This window comes from Drosophila innubila (genome assembly GCF_004354385.1).
Source record: "Drosophila innubila isolate TH190305 chromosome 3L unlocalized genomic scaffold, UK_Dinn_1.0 0_D_3L, whole genome shotgun sequence".
In the NCBI taxonomy this organism is placed as follows: domain Eukaryota; kingdom Metazoa; phylum Arthropoda; class Insecta; order Diptera; family Drosophilidae; genus Drosophila; species Drosophila innubila.
This window is the reverse complement of record NW_022995376.1, coordinates 5,164,872-5,190,299: the sequence shown is the minus strand read 5'-3', so window position 1 is coordinate 5,190,299 and position 25,428 is coordinate 5,164,872. Positions and strand designations below refer to the sequence as shown.

Genomic DNA, 25,428 nt, shown 5'->3' with positions numbered 1-25,428 from the left:
AAAAAATTATCAAAATGATATTCCGCATAGAAATTGGTTAATTGTTCTTGAAGTTATGTGAGTTCAAAGTTTTTGAAACAGTGTCAAGGTCCTCTCTCTTGTTCTCTGTGTCTGTTTTCCTTATATCAGTTGTTTTAAACTATTCGTCTGATCATGAATAATATTGATGTCATGTCGTGATCTTAATGCGATGACGCATGAGTCTAAGACCCCCGTTCCCCGCTCCCCTTTCATTTTCCCTTCCCCAGCTAAAAAAAACACACAATGGACTTGTTTTCTTTTTCACTATAATTAACTACTTATTTAGTCTCGTATTTTATTTGTTTTTTTCTGCCACTTTTTGTGGCATGTGCTGCACATTATTGCGACAGCAACGTTCACTTTGATATAATACTTAAATAATAGAACATGGAACTAAATGTATGGCCTCAGGTGCGTCATGGATGGACGGTCGTCTATTTGTTGATAAAGCTACGATTATATTTCTGCATCCGTACGCTCTGTGGCGCCACCGTGCTGCGATCGAATTCGCAGGTCTTGTTCGTCTTCAGCATGCGGGGATTTGGTCCGGCGGAGGTGCGCCAGTAAACTGTTTGTACGGCATTACGGCCGGCAATGTAGCGTGAGGTGGCACCGACCAGATAGTTGACTTTATTTGCGGCAGACATGTTTATTGTGGAAGTTGCAGAGTTGCAAGTACTCGTAGTAAATTTAAGTTCCCTTTTTTAGTTTCTAGCGACACGAACTGTTCAGCGCTTTTGACGAATCGTTACTGTGTTTTCATTTCCCACAAGCATCAGCTTTTATAGCTCAACTGCTTATCAGATACTTTTGGTTTTGTGTCTAGCCGCTTATCAATTTCAAAGTTATTGTTTGGTTTAGCTCGTAATTAATTGATTAGTTCATTTTCCGGACTTGTGCAACTGCGACTTGGCTGCGACTTCTTTTGTTTACATTTGGCAAGCCCCATTAAGCATGCCCACTGTACAGGGTATCTAGATGGACACTGCACTTTTGCTAGACTTCCATGTGCACAGCTCAAAGTACAAAGTCGTCATATATGATGCAAATCAAAATCTATATATAATATATCAGCTATATTTATAATATATATGTATATAGGCTGAAGCTGACGTCAGTAAATCGCGCACGATTGACATAATTTACGCAAAATGCCAATTCACGCGATAGTCAAAGGTCATCGCGTAATGCGGAGCTACTGAATCGGGAAAATAAAGGGACAGCTGCACATGCCGGGCACATGTCCAACAACAGTTGAGATCCCTCCACTGATTGTCTAATTACAAGTAGGGAATAAATATACGTCTATAAGTGACAGTTGTTCAGCTGGAGAAACATTATAGAACTGACAGATAGACTATAGTGGTCTATCTGAAAGAGACTTTCACTTTGAGTTACAGCGATCTGTACTTAACCTTACTGTAAATTAAAATTTGTCGAAACCTTCCAAATATTACTGTCAAAAGCTGTGCAACAGTCTTCTTTCATACACACAAGTAAAAAATAAAGTAATATCTTGATCTATGTATGCATAATGCAGTTTCAAAAACTTTCCTTGTGTTTTTAAATATAAAGTCATAATTTTCCAACATTAGTTTTCTTATGATCACAATGATAGAGATCAATAATTATGATAAAATGATTAAATTTCAATTCTTTTAAGGTAATCATACGTCTGAGTAAATCAGACCTTGGCGATACATAAATCAAGTTATCCATATTGTTATAAAATTATAAATATTGATTCAATATATAAACCCCTTTATTAAAAAAAAAATTCTTTTAAAGAAAATTCTTAGTTTTGGAACAAAAATCTTTTTAGGGAAAGGTCCTATGTATAGAAAGAATACCATAATTTGATTGCCAAACCACTTGTTTAGAAGTTTCCCTTCTAAAGTGCCTTTAGTCTTACTTTAGATATTTATGAATTAAACTCTTAAACTCAAACTGACTAATCGAATGCAAATTTAATTATTAAATTACAATTCTTTTAGGGAAATTTTCAGTTTGGGAACAAAAATAGTTTTGGAGAAAGTTCCTATGACTTGTATAAGAATTTTCCTCCTAAACTTCCTTTAGAGTTCTTTTAGATACTCATGTATTAACTGACTAATCGAACTCAATCAAACCCCCAACATATTCGCATTAAATCATCCTATGACCTAACCTACAGATCTCTAGACTCCCCGGACAGCTGAACACGGCGTGCTCGATGCCTTGGCATTTCTTCTATTGTACCTTTATATAATATATATTTTAATATACTGTACATGTGCTGTCTACGTGTGACGCTTTGTTTTTGTTTGACTGCGCTTATCAGTAGTCATATATGAAATAAAAGGGGCATTACAGGGTAGTAAAAGGGGCAGAAGAAGCGACTCACTTAGTCAGTTTTCAAAACAAAACGTCAAGAAGTGCAACTGGAGCGTTGTAAAAAACTACAAAGCGTGCGCGCAAAAAAGCCATTAAACAAACAATAATAGCCATTATAAAACAATACAAAAAAACAACAAGAAGAAATTAAAAATAATAAGTAAATTTTAATCATAACAACAATAAATGCAGGCACTTGAAGATCAAGGGTGCAAGCTGACTATACAACCCCCTACCCCCGTGCAAAGGGTGTGGGTGTTTTCACTGATAAGTGACGGCACGTTGTCTGCTAGTGCTCGATGTAGTCAGAAACTATAGAATTATGACATGGGGAATATTTTTGGACAAAACTTTCCACATGGAAAGCTGCGGCTGCCATTCGTCTTGTTTACGAATCTTTAGCTGAAAGTGAACCGCGTTAATGGGCAATCAATTGACTGATAAGCTGGCCAAAAGTCGGGCAACTCACAGAGGTACAATACCAAAAAAAAAAAATAGCAATTTAGTATAAATTTGGCTGTACACGACTAGGTGATGCCTTATTATCAGAAGACTCAGCTAGAGTTAAAACCTGAATTTTTCCAATTCTTTTTTAACTCTATAAAATTATAAAATTACAAAGTTATTAAATGTTTAGATTTTTATATGAAATATTAGAATTTTTGTTTTAATTAAAAGAAAATATATATGTATAATATTTAAAGAAAAACTGGTCCAAGTTTTTAATTATAAATTGTAGAAATCCAACTTCTAACTCTTTATTATTTAGTAACTTATATTTTGATCTTTATGTAGAAATAAATCCAGTTAATATTTAATTTACGCCTCTTTTTTATATATTCTGCTACAGGGTATAATTTATAATCAAAGAAAGTCTTTACAAAAATTAGTTCAGCACTCAAGGATATTTGCACCTTGTCGCGTGTGTTTTGTTACTCGAAGATAAGGTAAATTGTAAAGATTACAAACTCAACTAACAGACTCTGTGCCAGCGGTTACCTAGCACTGATAAGCGCAGCTGTAGCTTGATAAGGCTTATCATAATCATCTGCTAATGAGCAGAGGGCGTATAAGTTTAAAATGAAAATAAATGTTGCCTGCTTTCAGGCGGTCGTGGGAATTAATTGCTGACCGGAAAATGTTGTGTTAAGCTTTTTAAACGAGATGTTTGTCTAGAGTTGCTAATTGAATTAAAAGCGCATTTAACGCCTACAAGGCATTAGCCTTAGCTAGACTAGTCATGCTTTTTTTAAGGGGGGTTAGGCAACTAATTGAGTTTAATTGAGAAGACGAACAATTAAGGCAATGGAAACTTGACTTGAGGTTTTGGTTAGCAGTGTTGTATTGACCGAGAGTTAAATGCTTAAGTAAGTAAATTATTGATAAATTAACATAAAATATGGCTGGAATATGTGCTTCCTTGTGCGTCCATTAACGCAGCTGCCTCACTGGCGACGACACCACAGCAGCAGCAGAAAAAGCAGCGAAAGTGACAGCGAAAGGGGAAGCATGCCACCGCCCAAAGTTGCCGCCGCGTTGCAAACCTGGCGAATGTTCTCCACATGGAGACCGCGACGATTGAGCAAACTGTGAATGCTGCGCAGCTCCTGAAAAAATAGAATAATGGGGCTTAAAATTCGTAGAGGGAGTACACTGGTTTTAAAAGAACGCTTACTAAAATCAAGAGTGTTTGTCTTAAATATATAATTTTGAAAATATAACAACTTTAAGAGTAAAATACTAAAATAAGTGATATTAAAATCAAGATATTTTCTTTTTGAAGTGAAGCTTTGGATCTCAAAAGTTCTAGAAAAATTCACTTTTCTCAAAAATTTGAAAAAAGTTAAAAAAAAAATTATATTTCTTAATGGATTTTTTGATTAAAATTCATAGTTTTTTAAATGCACTGAGGAAAGAACTGCTAAAAATAGTGAAGACATCACTTATTACCAGCAAATCTTATATCTTTGGCTTTTTTTTCTTAAAGTTGTCTTGTTATTAAAAAAATAAAATATTTCAAATAAATATTACTTATTTTAAAAATCAATTTTTTTTAAGTGTACCAAATGTCTTTTTTCTTAATATTTTTGCATAACCCAGATCTAATTTTAAATTGTTTTCTTACAGTTTTTTACTTAGTAATTTTTTATTTCCAAACTGCTTTTAGTCGTGCATAAATAAATAAAATGAAAATAATTAAAACTCACATCAGAACTTAAGCCCAGGCGATTGCGTGATAGGACCGCAGTGTAAATGGAGCTCTTGACATCATTGCCACAGAAGGTCAACACCAAATGATCATTGACCGCCTTCACCACCTGCACAGTGCCCGAGAATTGAGTGTACTTGTTGAGGGTGACAAGGGAGCCACGTTGATCCCCAATGTTGGACCAGATGCCAGGTGAATCTGTCGTATAGTTGAAGGTATATTCCAAATTATTATCCCGCTCGCTCCACACCAGACGTAGATACTTTGTGCGCTGCTGTTGCAGTTGCTGTTGTTGCACATAATCATCACGATCCAAATATTGAGGTGTGGTCGAGACGCGTCCGTAATTGTTTTGATTTTGATTTGGATTTGGATTCTGATTTCGATTGTTATAGTTGTTATTGTAGCCATAATTGTTATTGTTATTATAGCTATTGCTATTGAGAACCTAAACACGCAAATTTCACATTTGAATACACTTTGATATAGATAAGGGAGAGATAGAGGGATAGCCCAAGACTCACCTGCTCTGTCACATCTGTCAGGTGAATCATAACACACGAATCGTACTCGTAGACTCCAGAAATAGCTTGACTGTGTATAACAACCTCACTGCCATACCAGAGACCCATCATCTGTGTATAAAAATTGACAGATAAACGCGAATTATCAAGGTTATCATTGATCGAGGTGTTTATTCTATCCGACCTATACTCTGTTGAGGTAGGCATAAAATGGGAATTGTTTTAATCGAGTGACTATAATATATAACAGAAACCTTGGGCCAAAGAACATCTTGGTAAAACTTACTAAGCCGAAGAGTTAATATATATAGAAAAAATATTATGTTTAAATATTTTACATCCCTACATATATTATAGATACTCTTAAAATATCTTATTGGAATAATCTGTGTTGTTTACTATTACATTTCTTAAGTAAACATATTTATAAAAAATTAGCTAACTGTATGAGTTATGCCAATATTATTGGATGCCTATTAAGTTTTTAAGTATTCAAATCTCATCGGCTATAGAATATTATTTTTGTGAATTAAACAAATATTTCAAATGCACATCCTACCCTTAACTGGCACTCCCAAACTACTTAAGATCCGCATAAGCTAACACGTATATGGTATTAATATATAGATATAAATGTACGATCTACACGATAAATACACATACACTAACGTATGTCTGTAATGCTCTACATTTTTAGCAATTTGGATTTGCATACGAATGCGACTGGGACTGGTTCAATTAGAGACCCGCATGAGGTCGACTGACTGACTGACAGACAGACGAAACTGTGAGTCGCCCAACTGACTTATTGACTCATTGATTAAATGATTGACGAACTGACTGTGGGAAGATGACCCAACATACATTAAATTTTACCCTACAGCTCACAAGGGGTTAATTAATACAAATGAGTCTTAATTCTATAATGTCTGTACTCCGTAAATTCCTTGCTTATATGCCGCAATCCTCAGTAGGACTCACCTGCTTCAGATCCACATTGGCTTGATGAACGTTAACACAACGTACGGCGGCATTAATGCGTTCGCTGCTTGTGCTTGAATCATAGCCATAATGATCATAATTATTGCCAGCACTGTAGCACCAGCAGATGCTGAAGATAACAAAGAGTGCCGAGTATTTATTAATCATGATGTGATACGAGTTATCACTGCCGATAAACCTTGAACCGTTAACCGTTTGAGCTCGGGCTGAACTGCGCTTAATAAAATCCCGCAAGCGACTGTAAAGCTAACTATTCCTGAGCTATCAACTGAGCTACTGAGCTACAAAGCGAACGCACAAAGAGAGCGAACGAGTGAGTGAGTGAGAGTAATTTAACGCCATCTTGTAACTGCACTCTTTTGCTGCCCAAAACAAACAAGAAGAAATACAATGAGAACAAGAACAAAAACAACAACGATATGTAAACGCTGCGTAGCCGCGTTGATCATTACTTAATTAAATTAATTGTTGAGCTTTTAATGATCTACTCGCGCGTGCAACGCCCGCACAATGCGAGCGTAAACTCAATATCCACCTAGCTTGCTCTCTTTTCCCCCCACAGCATACACACTCCTTTTTCAATTGAGCACGTACATATGTTTGTTTGTATGTGTGTGCGTATGCATGTTTTGTTTGAGCTGACCATCAATTGATTGAGCCACAGAACTGAGTAAATTTCGCTCGCCAAGCCTGGGTGAGAGAGAGGGAGAGAGTGCGACATGAGTCAGCTGTCGGAACTTGTGAATTAAATTGTTATTGTTGTAATGGCTGTGCGTTTTATTAGCATTGATTATGCGCTTAAGCTACACTGGCGTCCCACAAAACATACCGCTCAATTAAAAATTAGGCAACGTAATAATAACCTATAAATAAATTGAAAATTAATATTTAAAAAATGATATTTAAAATGAAAATAATTTGTTCATTATTATAAATAAATTAAAAAATGGATCGTATGCTTTAATCTATCTTTTAAATCATTATTTTCTTGTTTTCTATTATTACAAAATAACAAAAAAGTATTTGTCAAAACTTCTAGGTAAATAATTAAATTAAATTAATAATTTCTAATTATTTTATTTACACACATCCAAATATGGAAAATAATAATTTTGATGAATGAATAAGAAACATTACATTTGTTTTGAATAAAAATGAAAAGTAAGATATTCTTTAGCTCCAACAAACTCCATCTAAAATTAGTAAATATATTATTTAGCTTTTGATCTGTGCTAAAAATCACGAAAATTCGCATAACATTTTTTATTGTCTACTTTTAGGTGCTACATTTTATTTTTGAAAATTGCTGAGTGAAAACTTAAATCAATAAGCTTAAAAGGGGAAGAAAGTGGGCCTTTTAAAAGCGCTGCAAGCTTTGATTGATCTTCTCGTAGATCCAATCGATATAGTGACAGACACGAACATAGACGCCAGGCCGATTTTGATAACCGCAGTGTTGTCCCCACGATATGATGCCGTACAGTGTCTCACCGTCTAAAAAGGGTACAAAATTTGATTAACTGCAAAAACTTCAATTGTAAATTCTAATCAAGCTTACACTCATCGGAGCAGACAAGCGGACCGCCAGAATCGCCCTCGCAGGCATCCACGCTCTCATCCATGGAGCCGGCACAGAACATGCCTAAGGAGTTAAGATAGTCAATCCATCAATCAATCAATCAATCATACCAAAATGGTAGACTTACCCTCAGTCATGGCATCTCCATAGACATTTAACTGCTTGCAGGTGGCATCTGGCAAAATGGGCAATTCTGCTGCTCTCAATTCCTGCGCTGGAGCTGAAAGATAAGTGATTTTAAATGTATAAAAAAAAAGAAGGAATGTCCAAAAAAAAATTTAATAATTTTCTACATTTTTCTATAATTTTCTTAATTTTCATTCCTAACGCGAAATTACCTATTTGGCATACAGTTTAAATTTGTTATTTATTGTCTTATATCCTTAGAAAAATATTTTTAGTTTTAAATTTAAGTAAATCAATAAGTAAATATTATCATATGGCAAAAGTGAAAATATTCTAAATATTCTGCGAGTTCTTAAACTGTTTTTTTTATAAATAATAGCTATATAATAATTGGCAACAAATTTGGTGACTCTAGAAAAATATTTTTAGTTTTAAATTTAAAGAAATAAATAAGTAAATATTATCATATGCCAAAAGTGAAAATATTCTAAATATTCTGCGAGTTCTTAAAAATTTAATTAATAATAGCTATTTATAAACTGGCAACAAATTTGGTGACTCTAGCTCTTATAATCCCTGAGATCTAGGTGTTTATATGAGAAAAAATATGAAAAAAAATGTTTTACTCACTTGATACGCCTGATTTGATGGATCCCCAGCCGGAGATGGTGCACGTGCGGTTCTCAACCAGAGGTGCACCATGTTCCGGCAAACAGATCGGCTGCACATAATCACTGAACTTGAGTGGCGTCTTTAGCACCACCACGGCGATGTCATTGTTCATGTGAGTGGGCTGGCGGAACTTATCGTGCGTGTACCAGGTATCAATGAACGAATCCACCTCGGAGTTCTCAGCAATGTTGGCATAATGATCTCCCACTCTCACAAAATAGGCGCCCTTCGAATGACCGTAGAGACAATGGGCAGCGGTCAATAGATGGCGCTTGGAGATGACGACAGCTCCACACCAATGACTGGAGATTCCACCACGTCCACGTGTGCGTATGGTTGCCTGCCAGGGATGGCGACCACGTCGTGCCACACTGCCCTTGACCACACGCTGCTCGGGATGCGCAAACTCATCGATCAGGTCATCCTTGAAGATGCCACAACGTCTGGGAGTGCGCAGAGCCTTACTCGATCTCTCCCACAGTCCAATATCGGAGAGACTAACGCCATTTCCAGTGCCAGAATTATCCGTGCTCGTCGGTTGCAACAGGGTGCTCAATCTCTGTTGTCTCGGACGTGGTCCCACGGTGCAGTGCAGACTCACATCCTCGGTGTGGTTGCAGTTGTGCTCACCCCAATTCCAGTGATTGCACTTATCAATGCTCGTCTCATTGCCAGCACACATTACTTGATCCAGCCAGATGGGTCCCTTGCCGGGTCCAAAGATATTTGCCTCTATTCTCTGTAGAAGATTGAAAGTTATAGATCATTTATGACTATCAATGACACCACTTACCGGTGTTCCATAGTAACCCAAGGAATTGCAGGCAACCTGCGCCGCCTTCATATTAAAATCATCATCGCAAACGCTGCCCCAGACGCCATGGTACTTCACCTCCAATCGTCCCTCATTCGGGCTGCGTCCTCCCTCCAAACGATATTCGACGGGTGCCTGGAAATTCAGATTTAAGTGATTGTCAATAAGTCCTCTTAAAATTTCCGAATACTTAGAAAGATTTGATTTTGTTGTAAAGACTTCCCCCTTTAAATTTTTGAAATTTTAAAAATTTTAGATCTCAAGTTTTTACTTTTAGTCGACTCCTTATAGCATAAATAGTATAAAACCACACTTTAAATTTGATTCTCAAACCATTCATTTTTCTTTTAAAAAATCATGTCAAATCGGACAAAAATTTTACAAAGGTTCGACCTACTTTAAACTCTCATAACTTTGTCAAAACTCAACCGATTTTCAAGCGGAATGTCATTTTGTTCATGGTTTGACCTCTCAATTCATTCTGCATTTAAATTTAATTAGTTTTCTAAAAAAAATTAGTTTGCTCTAGATCATGGATTCGATGCTAAGGGTCCCCCCTTTGAAATTTTGAAAATTGAAAATTTTAAATCCCAAGTTTTCAACTTTAATCGACTCCTGATATCGTACTTAGAATAAAACAACTCTTTAAACTTGATTCTGAGACCTTTCATTTTTCTGTAAAAAATCATGTGAAATCTGACAAAAATTTTGACTTGTAAAGTTGTTAGATCCAATGTCTGGCCAACTTTAAACTTGCATAACTTTGTCAAAACTAGACCGATTTTCAAGCGGAATGTCATTTTTATTTTGGTTCGGACTCTAAATTTATTCTGCATTCAAATTTAATGAATTTTGTAAAAAAAATTATTTTCCTCTGGATCTTGGCTTCGATGTTAATGCAAGTTTAGCATTCTTATAGAGCATTTTCTGAATTTACGGCATCCCCGGATTTCAACTTACCTTACAAACGGCATCACTCTCATCCGATCTATCCCCACAATCTGCGGTATTATCACAGACAAAAGCAGGCGGTATGCACTCCTTGGAGGTGTGGCACAACCACAAGTCGCTGGGGCACTTCAGCAGTGGAACCTTGCAGACAACACCAACCACCTCATCGACACCACAGTTGTGAACACCCCAACCCTTGAAGTCGCAGTCTTTTAGTTGCGTCTCATTTCCGCGACAATTAACGCCATCCATGGCATAGTTGAAGTTACGTTCGGTGGGTTCATAGAAGGAATTGCCACGCACCTGCGCAGCACCCATCTTGAATCCCAGCTCGTGGCAGACAACATCAGCATCTCGGAGTCCAAAGTTGTCATCGCAAACGTAGCCCCATTGGCCTTTGACTGGGTAAGGAAAAAGATTGGGAAAGTAGTTTTTAGTCTTGGCAACTTCTATATAATCAAAAAGTGAATATGATTGATTTTTCAAGATATTTTAACTACTATAGATGACTCTATAAAGATCTCAAAACTTGAGTGTGCCCTAGATAACTTTTGCTTTCAGAACAATTAAATTTAAATTCAATTTTTGGAACTGATTCTGACTTGGTTGGCACTTTGCGAATCACTCGAATCATTCGAATTATCTGTAACAATTGAATCACTCGATTCATTCGAATAACCTGTATCATTCGAATCATTCGATTAACCCAACATAACATATGACTCTTTTGAATCTGTATCTCTCACTCTCTCTCTCTCTCTGTCTGTCTGTATATCTGTCTGTCTGTCACTCGAATCATTCGAATTATCTGTAACAATTGAATCACTCGAATCATTCAAATATCATTCAAATCATTCGAATCATTCGATTAACCCAACATAACATATGACTCTTTTGAATCTGTATCTCTCACTCTCTCTCTCTCTCTGTCTGTCTGTCTGTCTGTCTGTCTATCTATCTGTCTGTCTGTCTGTCTGTCTGTCTGTCTGTTTATTCCTCTCTCTTTTTTAGTTTGATCAAAGGTTAATTCTGATTTTTTTGACATTTTAAGAATTTGTAAACTCACCTTTGACCTCAACTCGACCCATATGAGGACTTTCGCCGCCTGTCAAGCGCAGTTCGTAGCCCAAATGGTCACATTGCTGTTCATCCTTGCGATTGCCACAGTTGTTGACGCCATCACAGACCTGCGATCGTTTCACACATTTGCCAGATCCGCAATCGAACTCACAGGGTTCATCAAAGTTGCTGCGAAATTGAATCTCTAGTCCATGTGGTGTGGTAGCTTCGGCATTTGGATTCGGAAAGAATTCTTCTTCCGGCTCCTGTTCCTGCTCCTGCTCCTCTTCCTCTGCCGGCTCTTGCTTAGGTGCCTCCTCGAAAGGATTGGGCAGATTGGGATGCAGGCTATGATAGCGACGACTGTGTTGGTGTTCGTGGTTGTGGTGGAAATGATGGTGATGCTGGTGCTGGTGTTGGTGTTGGTGGTAAGGATGATGGGGATTGTGATGATGTTGCGGCTTATCGAACGGATCGGGCATATTCGGATGACGCAGATGGAACTCACGACTGTGACCCTGCGTATGCCAATTGTGTGGATTCGGATTGGAATTTGAATTTAGATCGGTGCTGGTTTCGACATCCACTCTACGGGTGCCTCTCTGAAAGTCAGTCGTGTCATAGCCGGAAGCGTACGTCGTGGGATTTTGTGTCTGCTCAGTTCGCGCCGTTTCACCCGCATCTGGAACAACAGAGTCATCGTCAGTATCGTCCAAGCTTGCCTGTTCGCCCGCCACAATCAGCTCCACATCATCGTCGGGAGAGTGCAGAGAGTGTCCGTTTCGACTTCGAGGCGTTGTACGGGTGGTGGGACGAGGGGTAGTCGTTGTCGTTGTCGTTGTCGTGGTCGTGGTCATTGTGGGAGGCTTACTGATAACCGAAGCTATGGCGGATTCGGCACGTTGTGTTAAATCTTCCGGCGCATTGCCGCTATGATTGAAGTAGGGACGCAACATAAGACGCAGTGCCTCCCCGAGAGCTACCTTGGAGGGGACTTCCTCTTGGGCTTCCTCTTGGGCTTCCTCTTGGGGCTTAGTACTCAGCGTTGGATTGTAAAACTCATGCTTAAATGGCGGTGGCCTTAGACCACTTTTATCAGTGTTTGTGGTCGGCGATTGCTCCGAGTCCACATCGTCGAACGCCTGCTCATCGTATTCCTCCTGGACATTGAACGGATCGGGTGCACGAGCTGGCACCTTATGCCAGGAGGCATTACGCGAGTGCGCAACACCAGAATAGGGGCGACTATAATGGGGATTACTCGGCTGCTGACCAAGCGGGGAGTTACTCAAGGTTGGATATATGGGAAAAGTACGCAGATTGGATTGCGTTGAAGTAGTCGTAGGGTTGGTCGTAGCCTCAGAGGCAGGCGGAGGTGTGGGCGGCTGCAGGCCACCATAGAGATTGGATTCATCAAAGGGTTGGGGTTGGGGTTGGGATTGGGTGCGATGCACATCTGGAACTGGAGGTCTAAAGCTGGGCTGCTGCGCTGTCTCGCTGGGCAGCTGATCCCGTTGATCAACAGTTGTTGCTTGGGGATTGTAGTCAAGGTCTAGAGCACGCTGTCCTGGCAGGGAAGGGAGTAAGCCACCAAATGGTTGCGCTCCATTTGCATGCGGCTGAGGCTGAAGCTGTTCACGGTAGGTCGGTCTATGATTAGCTGGGACAGAGGGATCATAATCAAGGTTTAAGGGCTGCTGTCCGGGTAGGGGGGAAGCAGGGGTTGCAGCGGTAGGCTGTGGATAATCTTGATCATAAGTTGGCCTATGATTAGCCGGCATGGAGGGATAATAATCAAGGTCTAAACGTCGCTGACCCGGCAAAGAGGAAACAGGAGTTGAAGGAGTAGGCGGTTGTATGTCATTTGTCCGAGAAGGAAACTGTTCAGGGTAGCTAGGTCTATGATTAGACGGCAAGGGGGGCTCGTAGCTAAGATCCAAAGGGGTTTGTCCGGGTAGGGCAGAGGGGTGATGTGTGGAAGGCAATGGACGCCAGTCATTTGACGGCGCATTGTCATCGATTCTGCGACTAAAGTCTCGACGTGACCAAGTCTGAGGCTCATCCACGGGCTGGGCATAGTAGACATTGCCCGTGGTCGATGCAATTGGAGCCAGTGGTGCTTTATAGATTGTGTTTGTGGCAGGAGACTGGGGATAATTACTCTTCGGCTGCAGAGATCCCTCCACATAGAGCACGCTCTGTGTGGGCGCCTGATGGTTGTAGGAGCTGCCCTGGCCGGACCAGCCACTAGGATGTGGCTGCTGTTGCTGGTTGAAACCAATGCCAGCGGGACGTTGCATGTTCATGTTGCTCCAGCGATCGCCAGCGTTAGTGCTCGTCGTTTTAATGCCGGATCCGCTGGCATATTGATCGTAAGCCTTTGGCTCGCGATGATCTGAAAGAGATGAGGATCATTTATCAAGGGCAAGGCTAAACTTTGATAGCTGGAATGTTAGTAACCGTGACGCAGATCTATCCAGCCATACGAGCCCGAACTTGGCTCCACAATCGGATCGATCAACCCCATCTGAGGCACACAGATCCGTTGGGAGATGCTAAAAACCATATCGTTGGCACACTCAAGAATCTCCGCTTGCGACCTCTCGGGGGAACAGCTGATGAACTTATGGGACAAGGTTGGATGCTGGTAAGTGCCCGAGAAGCCAACGGGACAGAAGATAACGTGTGATCCTTCATGGAGTTGCTGCCACCAGTCATAGAAGACCTTTAGCTCGCTGCTTAGATAAACGCGATTGGAACGTTGCACCTGCTGCTCCGGTTGGCAGCTACGTAGCGTTAGACTGAAGTGGTATCCTTGGGGACAGCTGTGGAGACGCCTCTCACCCGCCTGGCAGCTCACATACTTTGTACAATCGAAGGGATAGACGTAATTCCCCACAGCATCCAAGGGGCATGTTGCGACTGGAATGCAAATAGATCGGAGGAATTCAAGCCTTTGGCATACTTATGCTCTCTCGGCTAACTCACATGACAAGGGTTCCTGGCTAGAGAACCTGGACACGCGATCAGTATCCGGTACAAGCTCTGCTAACATGCAATAGCCCCGGGAAATACTGAAGAAATCGCCGGATGGACACTTCTTAATCTCCGACTTATCCGGTATGCAATAGAAATAGCTGCTGGCATCAAAGGGATGAGCGTAAAGACCATAAACATTGGCGGGACACATTACGCCTAATTCAACCATCGTGGGGGTTGGGGGATTGGGTAACATGCCATAAGATCCTCGATTATTCTGAGAGAACTCGTGTTGCGTCTCCGTTAGATACTCCACACGATCATAGGCGCTCTCCAACTGATCTCTGGCCACACAGTGTCGCTGGGAGATGCTAAAGACTTTACCCAGTTCACAGCTCTCGATCGAGGTCTGCTGATCGCGGCAATTCAAATACTTGGTACAGTCGAAGGGATGCAGAAAGTAGCCCTGAGCATTTGGCGGGCAGGTTACAGTCATAAGTTCCTGCATAAAGTTGTCTAAAGAAGCGAGGATCAATAGGGAACAATAAAGAGATTGAGCTGACGATCAGCTTACTTGACAATTGAACACTTGTGTAGGAATAATCCAAGAACTCATGCAAGTCAAGCTGTAGTCCTGTCGAACAAGTGTGCCTGGAGAGACTGTAAAAAGTGCCAGGTGGACAGGTCTTCAGCTGCATTCTTCCATTCTCGCAGGACACAAAGTAACCAGCATGGAATGGATAAGCGAAATTGCCCTGCAAACTTTGTGGACAGACTGTGAGCGAAGATTGGATGGACTGGCTATTTATATAGCTATCCGACAAGAACTTGACATGTTCACTTCTAGTCAGTTGTCCAAGAGGACGACAAGAGCGTTGAGTAAAGCTGTATGCCATGTCCTGATCACAACTGTGAATGGACAACGATCCATCGACAGCACAGTGCACATAATTTCTGCCATCAAAGGGATAAAGGTGAAGTCCATTGATACCCGCCGGACAGAGGGTAAGTACCAAAGCTGTGAGAGGAGCCCGTTAACACTGACAGTTTGAACCCGAAACTATATCACTTACAATTCTCGTGGCTAATTTCCGATACGGTAAAGCCTACATAGTCGCTGGGGACTAGCTCAGCTTTGGGCTGACAGGAACCCTTCGATATGCTAAAAACGTAGTTTCGAATACAGTTCTGGATGGCCATCTTATTGTTCCTACAGCTAAGAAACTTGGTCTGATCGAAGGGATGCGCAAACAGACCCTCGACACCAACGGGGCAGAGGAGATCGTTCTTTGGAACAACTAAGAGGGAGCATAAGGATTACAAAGGCAGCAAGCAGGCAAAGCGAATGAGAAGCAAAAGATGAGAGAGATAACCCAAATGAGAAGCAGATGAATCAAGCAAAGCAGAGATCAAAAAAGAAGCACGACTTACAAGAGATGTGATCCCGAAGTGGATTGACTCCAACGTAGACACAGCTAGTTGTACGGGTATTGAATATCTCTCCCGATTGGCAATCCTCCACAATGGGTTGCACGCCAATGCCACATCTCAGATACTTCCGATCATTGCTGGGATGTGGACGTAGACCACGGAATCCTTCTGGGCAATGAAAACCAGAATATTGAACTTCAAAGCCACCAAGAGATGTTGTCATATTGTTCCTTAAGCTCCTCGTTCCGCAATCCACACGATGTATAAGGTCACAAACTAGAAGTGTTGCACTGAAAGCGAAGCCAGGTGCACAATCCTGCACAAAATGCGGTCCAGGAGGACAGTCAAGGTATTTGTTGCAATCATAAGGATGTGGATAATGTCCCTTAACGCTGGATGGACAAGATATCTCTTTATTTAAAACTCTTTCATTGCTTCCGGACTGCTGATCCTCTGCCCGCAGATTGTCCTGAGAGAACTCGTGTTGCGTCTCCGTTAGATACTCCACACGATCATATTCGTTCTCCAGCTGATCTCTGGCAACGCAATGTCGCTGGGAGATGCTAAAGACTTTACCCTGTTCACAGCTTTCGATCGAGGTCTGCTGATCGCGACAGTTCAAGTACTTGGTACAATCGAAGGGATGCAGAAAGTAGCCCTGAACATTATCGGGGCAAGTAATCGTTGTAAGATCCTGCAGAAAGTTGTCTAAAGGAACGCGGATCAATAAGGATCATGAATGAAAAGATTGAATTGACAATCAGCTTACTGGACAATTGTATGCTGGTATAGGCATAATCCAGGAATTCATGTAAGGCAAGCTGTTGTCCTGTCGAGCAACTGCGCTTGGAGAGACTATAAAAGGTGCCTCGTGGACAGGACTCCACCTGCAGCAGTCCATTCTGGCAGAGCACAAAGTAGCCCGCATTGAAGGGATAGGCGTACTTGCCCTGTAAACTGCGAGGACAGGCTGTCAGTGAAGATTGGAAGGCCTGGCTATCCGTATAGCTATACAAGCCAGTTATAACCAGCTCCGACAAGAACCTGACACGATCGCTTCTACTCAGCTGTCCAATGGGACGACAAGCGCGTTGAGTGAAGCTATAAGCCATGTTCTGACCACAGCTGAGAATGGACAAGGCTCCTCCGGCAGCACAGCGCATATACTTGCCCGCATCATAGGGATAAAGGTGAAGGCCATCGGTGCCCGCCGGACAGCGGGTAAGTATCAAAGCTGTGAGAAGAGCAGGTCATCACGGAGAACAGAGAGCGGGCAAGTCACTTACAGTACTCATAGCTGATCTCTGAGACAATATAGGCCACATAGTCGCTGTAGATCAGTTGTGACTTGGGATGACAGTAACTCTTTGATATGCTGAAAACCTGGCTAGGAGCACAGCTCTGCACGGCCACCTTGCCGGCCTTGCAATTAAGATACTTGGTCTGATCGAAGGGATGCACAAACAGACCCTCGACACCGTCGGGACAGAGTAGATCGCTCGTACGCACCGCTAAGAGGAAGCATTAGGATTACAAAGGAAACAAGCAGAAAGGCAGGCAAGCAAATAAAAGGCCACTGAAAGCGAATGAGAAGCAAATTATGAGAGAAGTAACCCAAATGAGAAGCGGATGAACCAAGCAAAGCAAAAATCAAATTAAGAAACTCAACTTACAGGAGTAATGTGCTTGGTTTCCTTGGCTAGAAACACAAGTTAAACTGTTGCTATTGAATACCTCACCCAACTGACAATCTTCCACAATGGGTTGCACCCCAATTCCACATCTCAAATACCTATGGGGATCATTGGGATGTGGTAAAAGACCTCGAGTGCCTGGCGGGCAACTCAAGCCAGAAGAATGTCCAACCGTTTGTTCTGAGATTGTGTTAGTTAAAGATTCAACTATATAAATTAATCATACGCACCGTTGTCTGTTTCAGCTGCATTAAAATGATTATCGCCGCAAAACACTTTATGTTTATAGTCACAGATCCTCATGGTTGGACTAAAAGCGGTGCCAGGTGCACAATCTTGTATAGTAGTCTGTCCATTGGCGCAGTTCAGGAACTTGGTGCACTCATAGGGATGTGGTTGCAGTCCATTCACACCAGGAGCACACTTGGGCCCTCCATTCGGCTGCTGCAAGCGTGCGGAGCGAGCGGGTTGAGCGGGTTGAGCAGATTGAGCGAATTGAGCAGGACCTCCACAGGGCACTTTGTTCTCATGGTCGCACACAAGGGTTAAGGGATGGAAAGCTGTGCCCGGTCCACAGCTCTGTATGACCGGACGTCCCTCATTGCAGTTGATAAAGCGATGGCAATCGTGAGGATACGGTTTTAATCCTTTAAACTGGGCAGGACAGGCTGAATCCCGCTCATAGATCGGGGACTGTTGCTCTTGAGCTCTCGAGTTGCTTCCATAAGTCGACTGAGCTGTTGATAACCCGCTGTCATAGTAACCTCCAGGTTGATAAGCGCTCGTTTCATTCAGCTATCAAAATCGCAATTATAAAATACACATTTTTTAAAAATATTTTATAGTACAAATTACTTATCATATATAAATTATAGATCGGTAGCTCAAATGAAATCCAAATATTTTTCTAATAATTCAAGAAACAAAGAAAATATACTAAAACTTAAATTAAATTAAGCTGAAAAAATCGTCCGATGTCTTTTCCTAATTTGAATTTTCTTATTTGTAATTTTAGCTTCCCAACTATGTTTATCTAATTTTTGTTTTCAAATTTAGAGATTCTTTAATTCAAGTGAGCTTAGGATATTCAAAAAATTTAATGATAGTTCCATAAGTAGAAAATTTAAAAATCTATATACAAAAATGTGTTATAGATTTGAATCATTAAGAAATTTCCTGTTTTCCAGGAATTGAACCAGTTCAAAAAAATTTAAAAATCTATATACAAAAATGTGCTATAGATTGACATCATTAAGAAACTTCCTGTTTTCCAGGAATTGAAACAGCAATTAAAATCAATTGAGCATGAAACGCAATACTTACGATCAGCACCAGAAGAAGTGCCAATCCCAGGCACTTGAATCGTTCAATCATTTGCTATATATATAAAATTTAATATATTATATACAATATATTTTCACTTCAACTGATAGCGACAGTTCGAAAGTAAGTAATATAAGCAGATTAGGCGCGCGAATTTCAATTTGAGATGTTTTACCGCTGAGGTTCAGACCTCGACTGATTCAACTTGCCACTGAAATAATCAAGTGCCGAGTCGCGAGTCGAGTCGAGTCTCAATCTCAATCTCAATTGGGCTGATAGTCGACTAACTGAGTCGTCTTCGTTGATGGATGCTGCAATTGAATGACGCCTTATCGGTCAGAACAATCTTTAGACCTTTTTCAACCGCTTATCGTTTTGTTTTGATTCCATTTGTTTACACAATTATGCTCTGTGTTTGTGGGGGTTTTCTCACAAAAATTTATTACTAAGAACGATGAGTCGACTTGACATTAATTTACAATGGGACAGTCAGTGGACTCTCTTCAAACTTAGACTAGACTAGACTTCTAAATAGATTTCATTTGGTAGCTGTCTTATCAGCCGGCGTCTCATCCAAAAGTCTAGCGCGCTTTTGTATCTTTAACCAGAGCTGATCGTAGGGCTGTTCCAGCTCTGTTGGAGTTTTAGGTATGCCCACCGCACGTCGTACTTCCGGTGCGAGTAGCAGTAGATTCTGTGCCAGGCCAAAGCTGCTGGATGCCACCCAGTAGACGCACAATGCCGAGGGCACAGTACATGCCACAGGCACCATTACAACACTCAGGCCACGAAACACATTGTTGGCAATGCTCTGTAGACGCGTAGCTGGACGAGTACGCGTCATGGACTGCACCTCAATGATGGCCAGATTGATGAGGCCCAATGTCACAGGTAGAATATAAGAACTGTCCACAACCGTGAGGTTTGGTATCCAGCCAAAGCCGCCAATCGTCATTTCCGTGGCAATAATTTGTGCTTTCAGCGCTGTTGGATCTGGCAGCAAGTAAACCAAATTGCGCAAGGCAACCGACTGGAATATCCACAATGGTATTTGGCCCCACAGCACAATCACAGTCTTCATGGGATGACAATTGTCCCGCACTATGAGATTTTGCCACTGTTTCTTGATCTGCAATTGCAATAAACATTAATTGTTGGTCTTTACCATTGTTTGGACGCAAACAAACCGAGCGCCTGTAGACGATTGTCGTTTGTTTGTCGCTCCACTTGAACTTTTGCTTGGCCATTGCCGCCTCACGTTTCAGCTCCTCGACTAAAGCCGGCATTTCCAGCGCTATCATCTCAATGCGCGCCGTTATCTTGTGCTGGTAAATTGTCAATGGCAGCGTAACAACGCTGCGGAACAGAAACGTGGACAGCACTATAGATGCACACCAGGGCAATCCGCTGTAGTCATGGATTTGGGTCAGTGCATCCTGCATGTACGCCACAGGTGTGCTGTTTGAAAGTGTTTGCCAGAAACCCACAAGGCCGCCGGCATTGGACAGTTGGGTTGTTGCCGTCGTTGTTGCTGCTGCTGCAACTTCTGTTGAGGCCTGGCGGCGTTCCTGCCAGTTGACATTTGTTGTACTCGCCCGTAAATAGCCATATTTACAGGCTGCAACCAACTGAGGTCGCCTGCAAGTTGCAAATAGTTGCAACATTCTTTAAAACAGCTGTTTATTACCACATTATTTACACTGTGGCCAAGCCTGCCAGACCGTTTGTTCTTGCGGCATGACTTTTAAAACAAGTTGGCAGCACTGCTACATTTTTAAATCAGCTGTGCCGTCTCAGCACTGACGTCCAAACTGCCAGCACTGATTAAAATTGCCAATTTAAAAATGCAAAAAACTCAATAAAAAATGAATAAATTTGATAAATAATTAAAATTTGAAATTAGATAAAATTAAAGTAAACATTGTAGCAAAGGTTTGAAGATTGTCAGCCCTCGGAGAGACAAGCTAGCAAATTTAATTCTAAAATAAATTAACAAAAAATTCAGAAAATTCTAAAAAAAAAAACCTGCAAAAATTTTAAAAATTCTAGCACAAAAAATAATATTAAATTGAAAAAAGGTAAAAATTCCGAACACCTTTATTTTTAAATGTACATATTTTTTGAGTAAAAAAAATCAAGCCAGATCAGAAATTTTTACTAGATGGGCAACCCTCGTCAACCCTACAGTGCTGTTTGTTGTATCTTCTTAATTGGTCGATGTTGCGTCGTACTATTCGGCTGCACAAAAAAGTAAAATTAACAAGTTCTCAGTAAAATAAACGGATTTTTTCGGGATTAAATAGTTAAAGTTATGAATATACCCCAGTGGCAGACAATACCAACGCTGGTACTAGAGCAAATATTCGACTTTCTTGACTCGCGAGACCGCAGAGCTGCGGCCAATTGTTGTTGGGCATGGCGACAACATTTCTTTCAAAGACGGTAAGCTCACAACAATAAATATAAAGTATTTTTAAAATACACATAACTTACGTATACATCACAAATCAAAAGTGTATAAAAACATAAATACATTTTTTTTGTTTGTGTGGCGATTTTCGCTTTTTGCGTCTCAAACAAACAAAATGACGCACAGCTGTTCCCTCTATTAGCTGCCTAGCGGGACGAACGGGGACTGACAATTGTTTTCTTTTTTTCCCCCTTTTTTTGGCAAGCCTTGAAAGACAACAAAGCAAAAACATTTATTAAATACGTGTAAATAATAATCAAAGCGCGGACACTCACACAGCTGCACATTGAAAATGTTGCTACACACAAACACACACACATACAAACGCATAAACACTTGTACACACAGCTGATATTGCTGTCGATGCTACAGTGGGTGTTAAAAGTTGTCGTACTAGCTTTGCAACAGTATACTGTTATTTTTTGAGAAATTTTCATAGTTATGGGCGCAAACTCAATTTAAGTGTTACAAAACAAGTGCTTGTCAACTTTTCTTGCTCACTGTTCGTCACGTACAACGTTGAAAAAATAAAAGTATTTTTGTTAATGCCATTTGTTTGACTTTCGCCACAATACAACCAACAGCTACTTTAGGAACTTTCGCTTTCACATTGACGTGGCACAGGATGACCAACTGTCGTTCTTCCATCACAGCATGTCCAATCTGGCCAAGGAGCTGGTTATAGTCTTCGATTTTCACAATGCGTTTCACATTCAAAAGATTCGTGGGCTGCTCTACAAGTAAGTTTCTAAATATATACGGTTAGTCAAGTAATTGTTTTGACAATTTTACAAATTTACATATTTTATTTAATATGAAACAATTTCTTGATTTTTTAATTTTATTTTAAAAGTTTATTATTCTTCAAACAATAAAACTAAGATACATTGGGTTTAATACTATTTTTATGTCAAAACAATAACCAGACTAGCTGTAAATGCTATTGTCCTTAATTCTTCCTTAATTTCTTATAATATTAATGATCATTTATGCAATCCTTATCAATAGAGCGGCACGCTGTGATAATATTCGAGCCTTGCGTTTCCAAACCAACAATGTGGGCCTTGTGGCTCCTGGGAATACACACAGCGAGCTGCTGGTGGCCATAGAACAGTAAGATATCTATATATATTCAATTAAAATTATTTATATATTAACATTTATCATTCACTTTGACTCAGGTGCTTTGTGGAGCCGCTAAAGATGTTTCTAAGTCGCAAGAATCAGCCATGTCAGACATTGGATTTGGGTGCCATTGAAGCGCTTACGTATTATGGCCATGACTTTCTCAAGGCCATGGTTAAGCCACAGGAGCTGCTGCAATTAACGTTGGCCAGCATTAAATACGATCCTAATCATTATCCCATACTGGAGTTGGACACAACGCTGCTGCAGAAATGTGCCTCTCTACAGGTGCTCTCCCTGGACTATGATACGCTCAGTGACGAGCTGTTGCACACTATACAGGTGCTGCCACTGCGTAAGCTGCTCATTGTTGTCCATGGCTTGGATCGTGATGAGCACGCAGGAGTATCGGATGCTGCCTGGGCGAATTTTTCAATGCATTTCACAAATATCGAACTGGTGCTAACGCTGGTGTACGCCTATGAGGCTGTTGAACTGTTGGTCAGTCGCATCGTTGGCGATCACATGCCCGTCACACACATACGCATTCTGTTCTGTGAGTTCATGAGCCACGAAGCTGTTGACGGTATGTCCATTGCCAACAGCGACACACTGCGCAGCATCTATTACATTGACTCGGGCAACAATCGCGGCCATAGCAATTACTTAAGCAACATCCGTGGACAGGATGCCTTTGTCATGTTGGCCTGGCGCTGCAAGCAGCTTGAGGAGATCGTTGTACACGGCCATCCAATGGATCCGCATAATCTTCTAGGTATTGCACGCCTGCGCAGTCGTCAGCTGCGACGTGTGGAAGTGTCCCAAATCAATTGGCCAAATGGTGAACCGCAGTGCGCCTTTAATGATGTGAGTATCTCAGATATTTAACAGAGATTCAGTTTAATCGAAATGTACTTTGCTTGCAGGAAATGTATAAGCTGTTGGGACAACGATGGACTCTTCTGAAATACGATCAGCTGCCGGCTGCTCTTGGTGATGGTCCTGTGTATTGTGAGGAGCGGGATGAGTTCGTCTACGAGTTGTTGCGTCGCGATCTGACGCTTTAAAGCACAAAAAAAGAAGAAAAAAAACTAAACAAAAAAACCAAATATCGAATTAAGCAACGTCATGCGAAAAGCAACATCAACAACAATTAGAGCAAAACAACATGACACGTGATCAAATCGAGCGCATAGAAATTTGTAGCGTTTAGTAGACTAGTTCAAAGTTAAACAGAATAACAAAAAAAATACGAACACACGAAAGTAAAAACACAACTAAAAGATAAATCAATCAATAGACTTTTCGGTTAAGTTATAAAACAATTTTGATATGCAACATTCAAAGAACTTATAATTGGCGAGCCTTTATACAACTTAACAATATTATTCTTGACTATGTTTAACTTTTGTAAACTAGAACTTTAACTTTTGTTCGGCCACACAGCAAAGATTGAAGAAATGTAAGCGTAAAGGCAAAAGAAAAAGACTTGAACACTTCAAAATGCAAAAGCAAGCGTTAATGCGAATTGTAAACAAAAACAAACAAACAAACAAAACGATCTGTTTGTTGTAAACAACGTAGAAAAACATCAATTAGCGAATATAGGGAAAGTGGGTAGGGGAGATGGGAGAGAAGAAATAGATGAACATCATTTTATAAGCAACAACAACTGTGATTTAAACAAAATGCAAGCAAAGCAAACGCAAAGCCAGTTACAGCAGCAGTAGCAACAACAAAAAAAATCAACAAGAACAACAGCAAACAATTATTAAGCAAATTGTCTAGTTAGCTAAGTTAGCTAAGTAAAATATAAACAAAAACATACATGTGTTGAAAATGTTTGTAAACCAAAAGCAAAACAAAAGAAATCGATAAAATGACCAATATCAAATTGTTAGCTCAATCAATTGGCAGATACAAACAAATTGTTAACTTTTGTAATATGAGAAATATGTAATGTGAAATTGGCGCTAAATTGTGATAAAAAGAAAAAATATAATAACAACAAATGTAACGACAACAACAACATGACAAAACGTACAGTCAGCCAATTATGAATATCAATGCAATTGGTTTAAATCGTACGCAAAGCGCCATCATTTGTGTAGTCTTCAAAGTGATATTAGCAGCTTATATGTAAAGCAAACAAACAGCATATTGTAAACAACACACGTCTATATATACATACCCAAGAGTATATATACATACATAAGACAATTAACTGACGTGTGTTGTCAACTTGATATAAAAAAAAAACGAGACATGCGTTAGCCAGAATCTAAACAATCCAATTCGATAATGTAAAACCGATTTAATCAATCAATTATCCACTTGAGTATTTTGTAGCAACAGGCATTCATTTATACAATCATCTACTATATTTTAATTATGTTTGCACAAAATCAAATGACAAACAACTAAAAAATAAAAGCAGCGCAGTTAGGATAAAACAGACAACTGTTGTTAGGATAGTTGCCTCGAGCACGAGAACAACAACAACAACAACAAAACGGTACCTGAAGATCACTTTGAGCATTTAGCTAACAACTCACAAACAAATGAGGAGAATTGCTCAAATTAAGCTATCTAACAAAATAAATTTATTAAAAAAACGAAAGACTGACAACAAAAGCGTTGCAATTGCTCATTGCTGGAGCCGAGGCAACTATTCAACATAGAACAACAACAAAAACAACAAACAACAGCAGCGATCTCAATGACAACTCTTTAACACTATTCAAAACTAAAACTATGCATGTATTTTTGTTATAAACTTCAATAGCGAATATTAATTTGTAAACAAAAGAAAGATGAGAAAAAAGAGTGCAAATCATGTGTAATAAGAAGCAATCTAAATGTGTGTCTATATATAAATATATATTTGTGTGTGTACATAGTTTATATAAACGAAACAACCAACAAATGTAATTAAGTTAAGCCTAGTACATACCAACAACAACAACAACAACAAGAAACAAACAAAACAACAACTAAATGTGATAAACGTGTCATGCTGCTTCCAATAAAACAACAAACACAAGAGAAGAGCACCAAAGAGTCCCTCAAAATGAAA

At 40.2% G+C, this 25,428-nt stretch overlaps 5 protein-coding genes across 6 annotated transcripts; 1 reads left to right on the top strand and 4 right to left on the bottom strand.

Moving 5' to 3' along the window:
- Positions 1-273: 273 nt before the first annotated feature.
- LOC117788733 lies at positions 274-784 on the bottom strand. The gene has a single exon (XM_034627574.1). The coding sequence runs from the start codon at positions 666-668 to the stop codon at positions 456-458; it is 213 nt and encodes a 70-aa protein (XP_034483465.1). The 5' UTR covers positions 669-784; the 3' UTR covers positions 274-455.
- A 2,427-nt stretch (positions 785-3,211) lies between these two features.
- Positions 3,212-6,368, bottom strand: LOC117788731 (probable protein phosphatase DDB_G0279461). Its single transcript, XM_034627572.1, has 4 exons — positions 6,109-6,368; positions 5,128-5,238; positions 4,602-5,051; positions 3,212-4,001 (listed from the first exon to the last, which is right to left on the bottom strand). The coding sequence occupies exons 1-4, from the start codon at positions 6,274-6,276 to the stop codon at positions 3,840-3,842; spliced, it is 891 nt and encodes a 296-aa protein (XP_034483463.1). The 5' UTR covers positions 6,277-6,368; the 3' UTR covers positions 3,212-3,839.
- A 975-nt stretch (positions 6,369-7,343) lies between these two features.
- LOC117788730 lies at positions 7,344-18,908 on the bottom strand. 2 transcript variants are annotated; one of them, XM_034627570.1, is made up of 13 exons: positions 15,741-15,978; positions 15,383-15,607; positions 14,884-15,327; positions 14,319-14,825; positions 13,791-14,252; positions 12,785-13,725; positions 11,338-12,754; positions 10,281-10,672; positions 9,300-9,455; positions 8,465-9,245; positions 7,836-7,928; positions 7,688-7,771; positions 7,344-7,623 (listed from the first exon to the last, which is right to left on the bottom strand). In XM_034627570.1, the coding sequence occupies exons 1-13, from the start codon at positions 15,961-15,963 to the stop codon at positions 7,487-7,489; spliced, it is 5,862 nt and encodes a 1,953-aa protein (XP_034483461.1). In that variant the 5' UTR covers positions 15,964-15,978; the 3' UTR covers positions 7,344-7,486. The 2 variants fall into 2 exon arrangements, with proteins under 2 accessions (XP_034483461.1, XP_034483462.1); XM_034627571.1 differs by lacking the exons at positions 13,791-14,252; positions 14,319-14,825; positions 14,884-15,327; positions 15,383-15,607; positions 15,741-15,978 and adding exons at positions 17,665-18,229; positions 18,758-18,908 and having other exon boundaries at positions 11,338-13,725.
- Positions 18,909-19,167: 259 nt separating this feature from the next.
- On the bottom strand, positions 19,168-20,458 carry LOC117787111 (cytochrome c oxidase assembly protein COX18, mitochondrial). Its single transcript, XM_034625553.1, has 2 exons — positions 19,945-20,458; positions 19,168-19,886 (listed from the first exon to the last, which is right to left on the bottom strand). The coding sequence occupies exons 1-2, from the start codon at positions 20,419-20,421 to the stop codon at positions 19,296-19,298; spliced, it is 1,068 nt and encodes a 355-aa protein (XP_034481444.1). The 5' UTR covers positions 20,422-20,458; the 3' UTR covers positions 19,168-19,295.
- A 487-nt stretch (positions 20,459-20,945) lies between these two features.
- LOC117786470 lies at positions 20,946-25,428 on the top strand. Its single transcript, XM_034624750.1, has 5 exons — positions 20,946-21,199; positions 21,812-21,967; positions 22,236-22,340; positions 22,409-23,219; positions 23,279-25,428. The coding sequence occupies exons 1-5, from the start codon at positions 21,069-21,071 to the stop codon at positions 23,417-23,419; spliced, it is 1,344 nt and encodes a 447-aa protein (XP_034480641.1). The 5' UTR covers positions 20,946-21,068; the 3' UTR covers positions 23,420-25,428.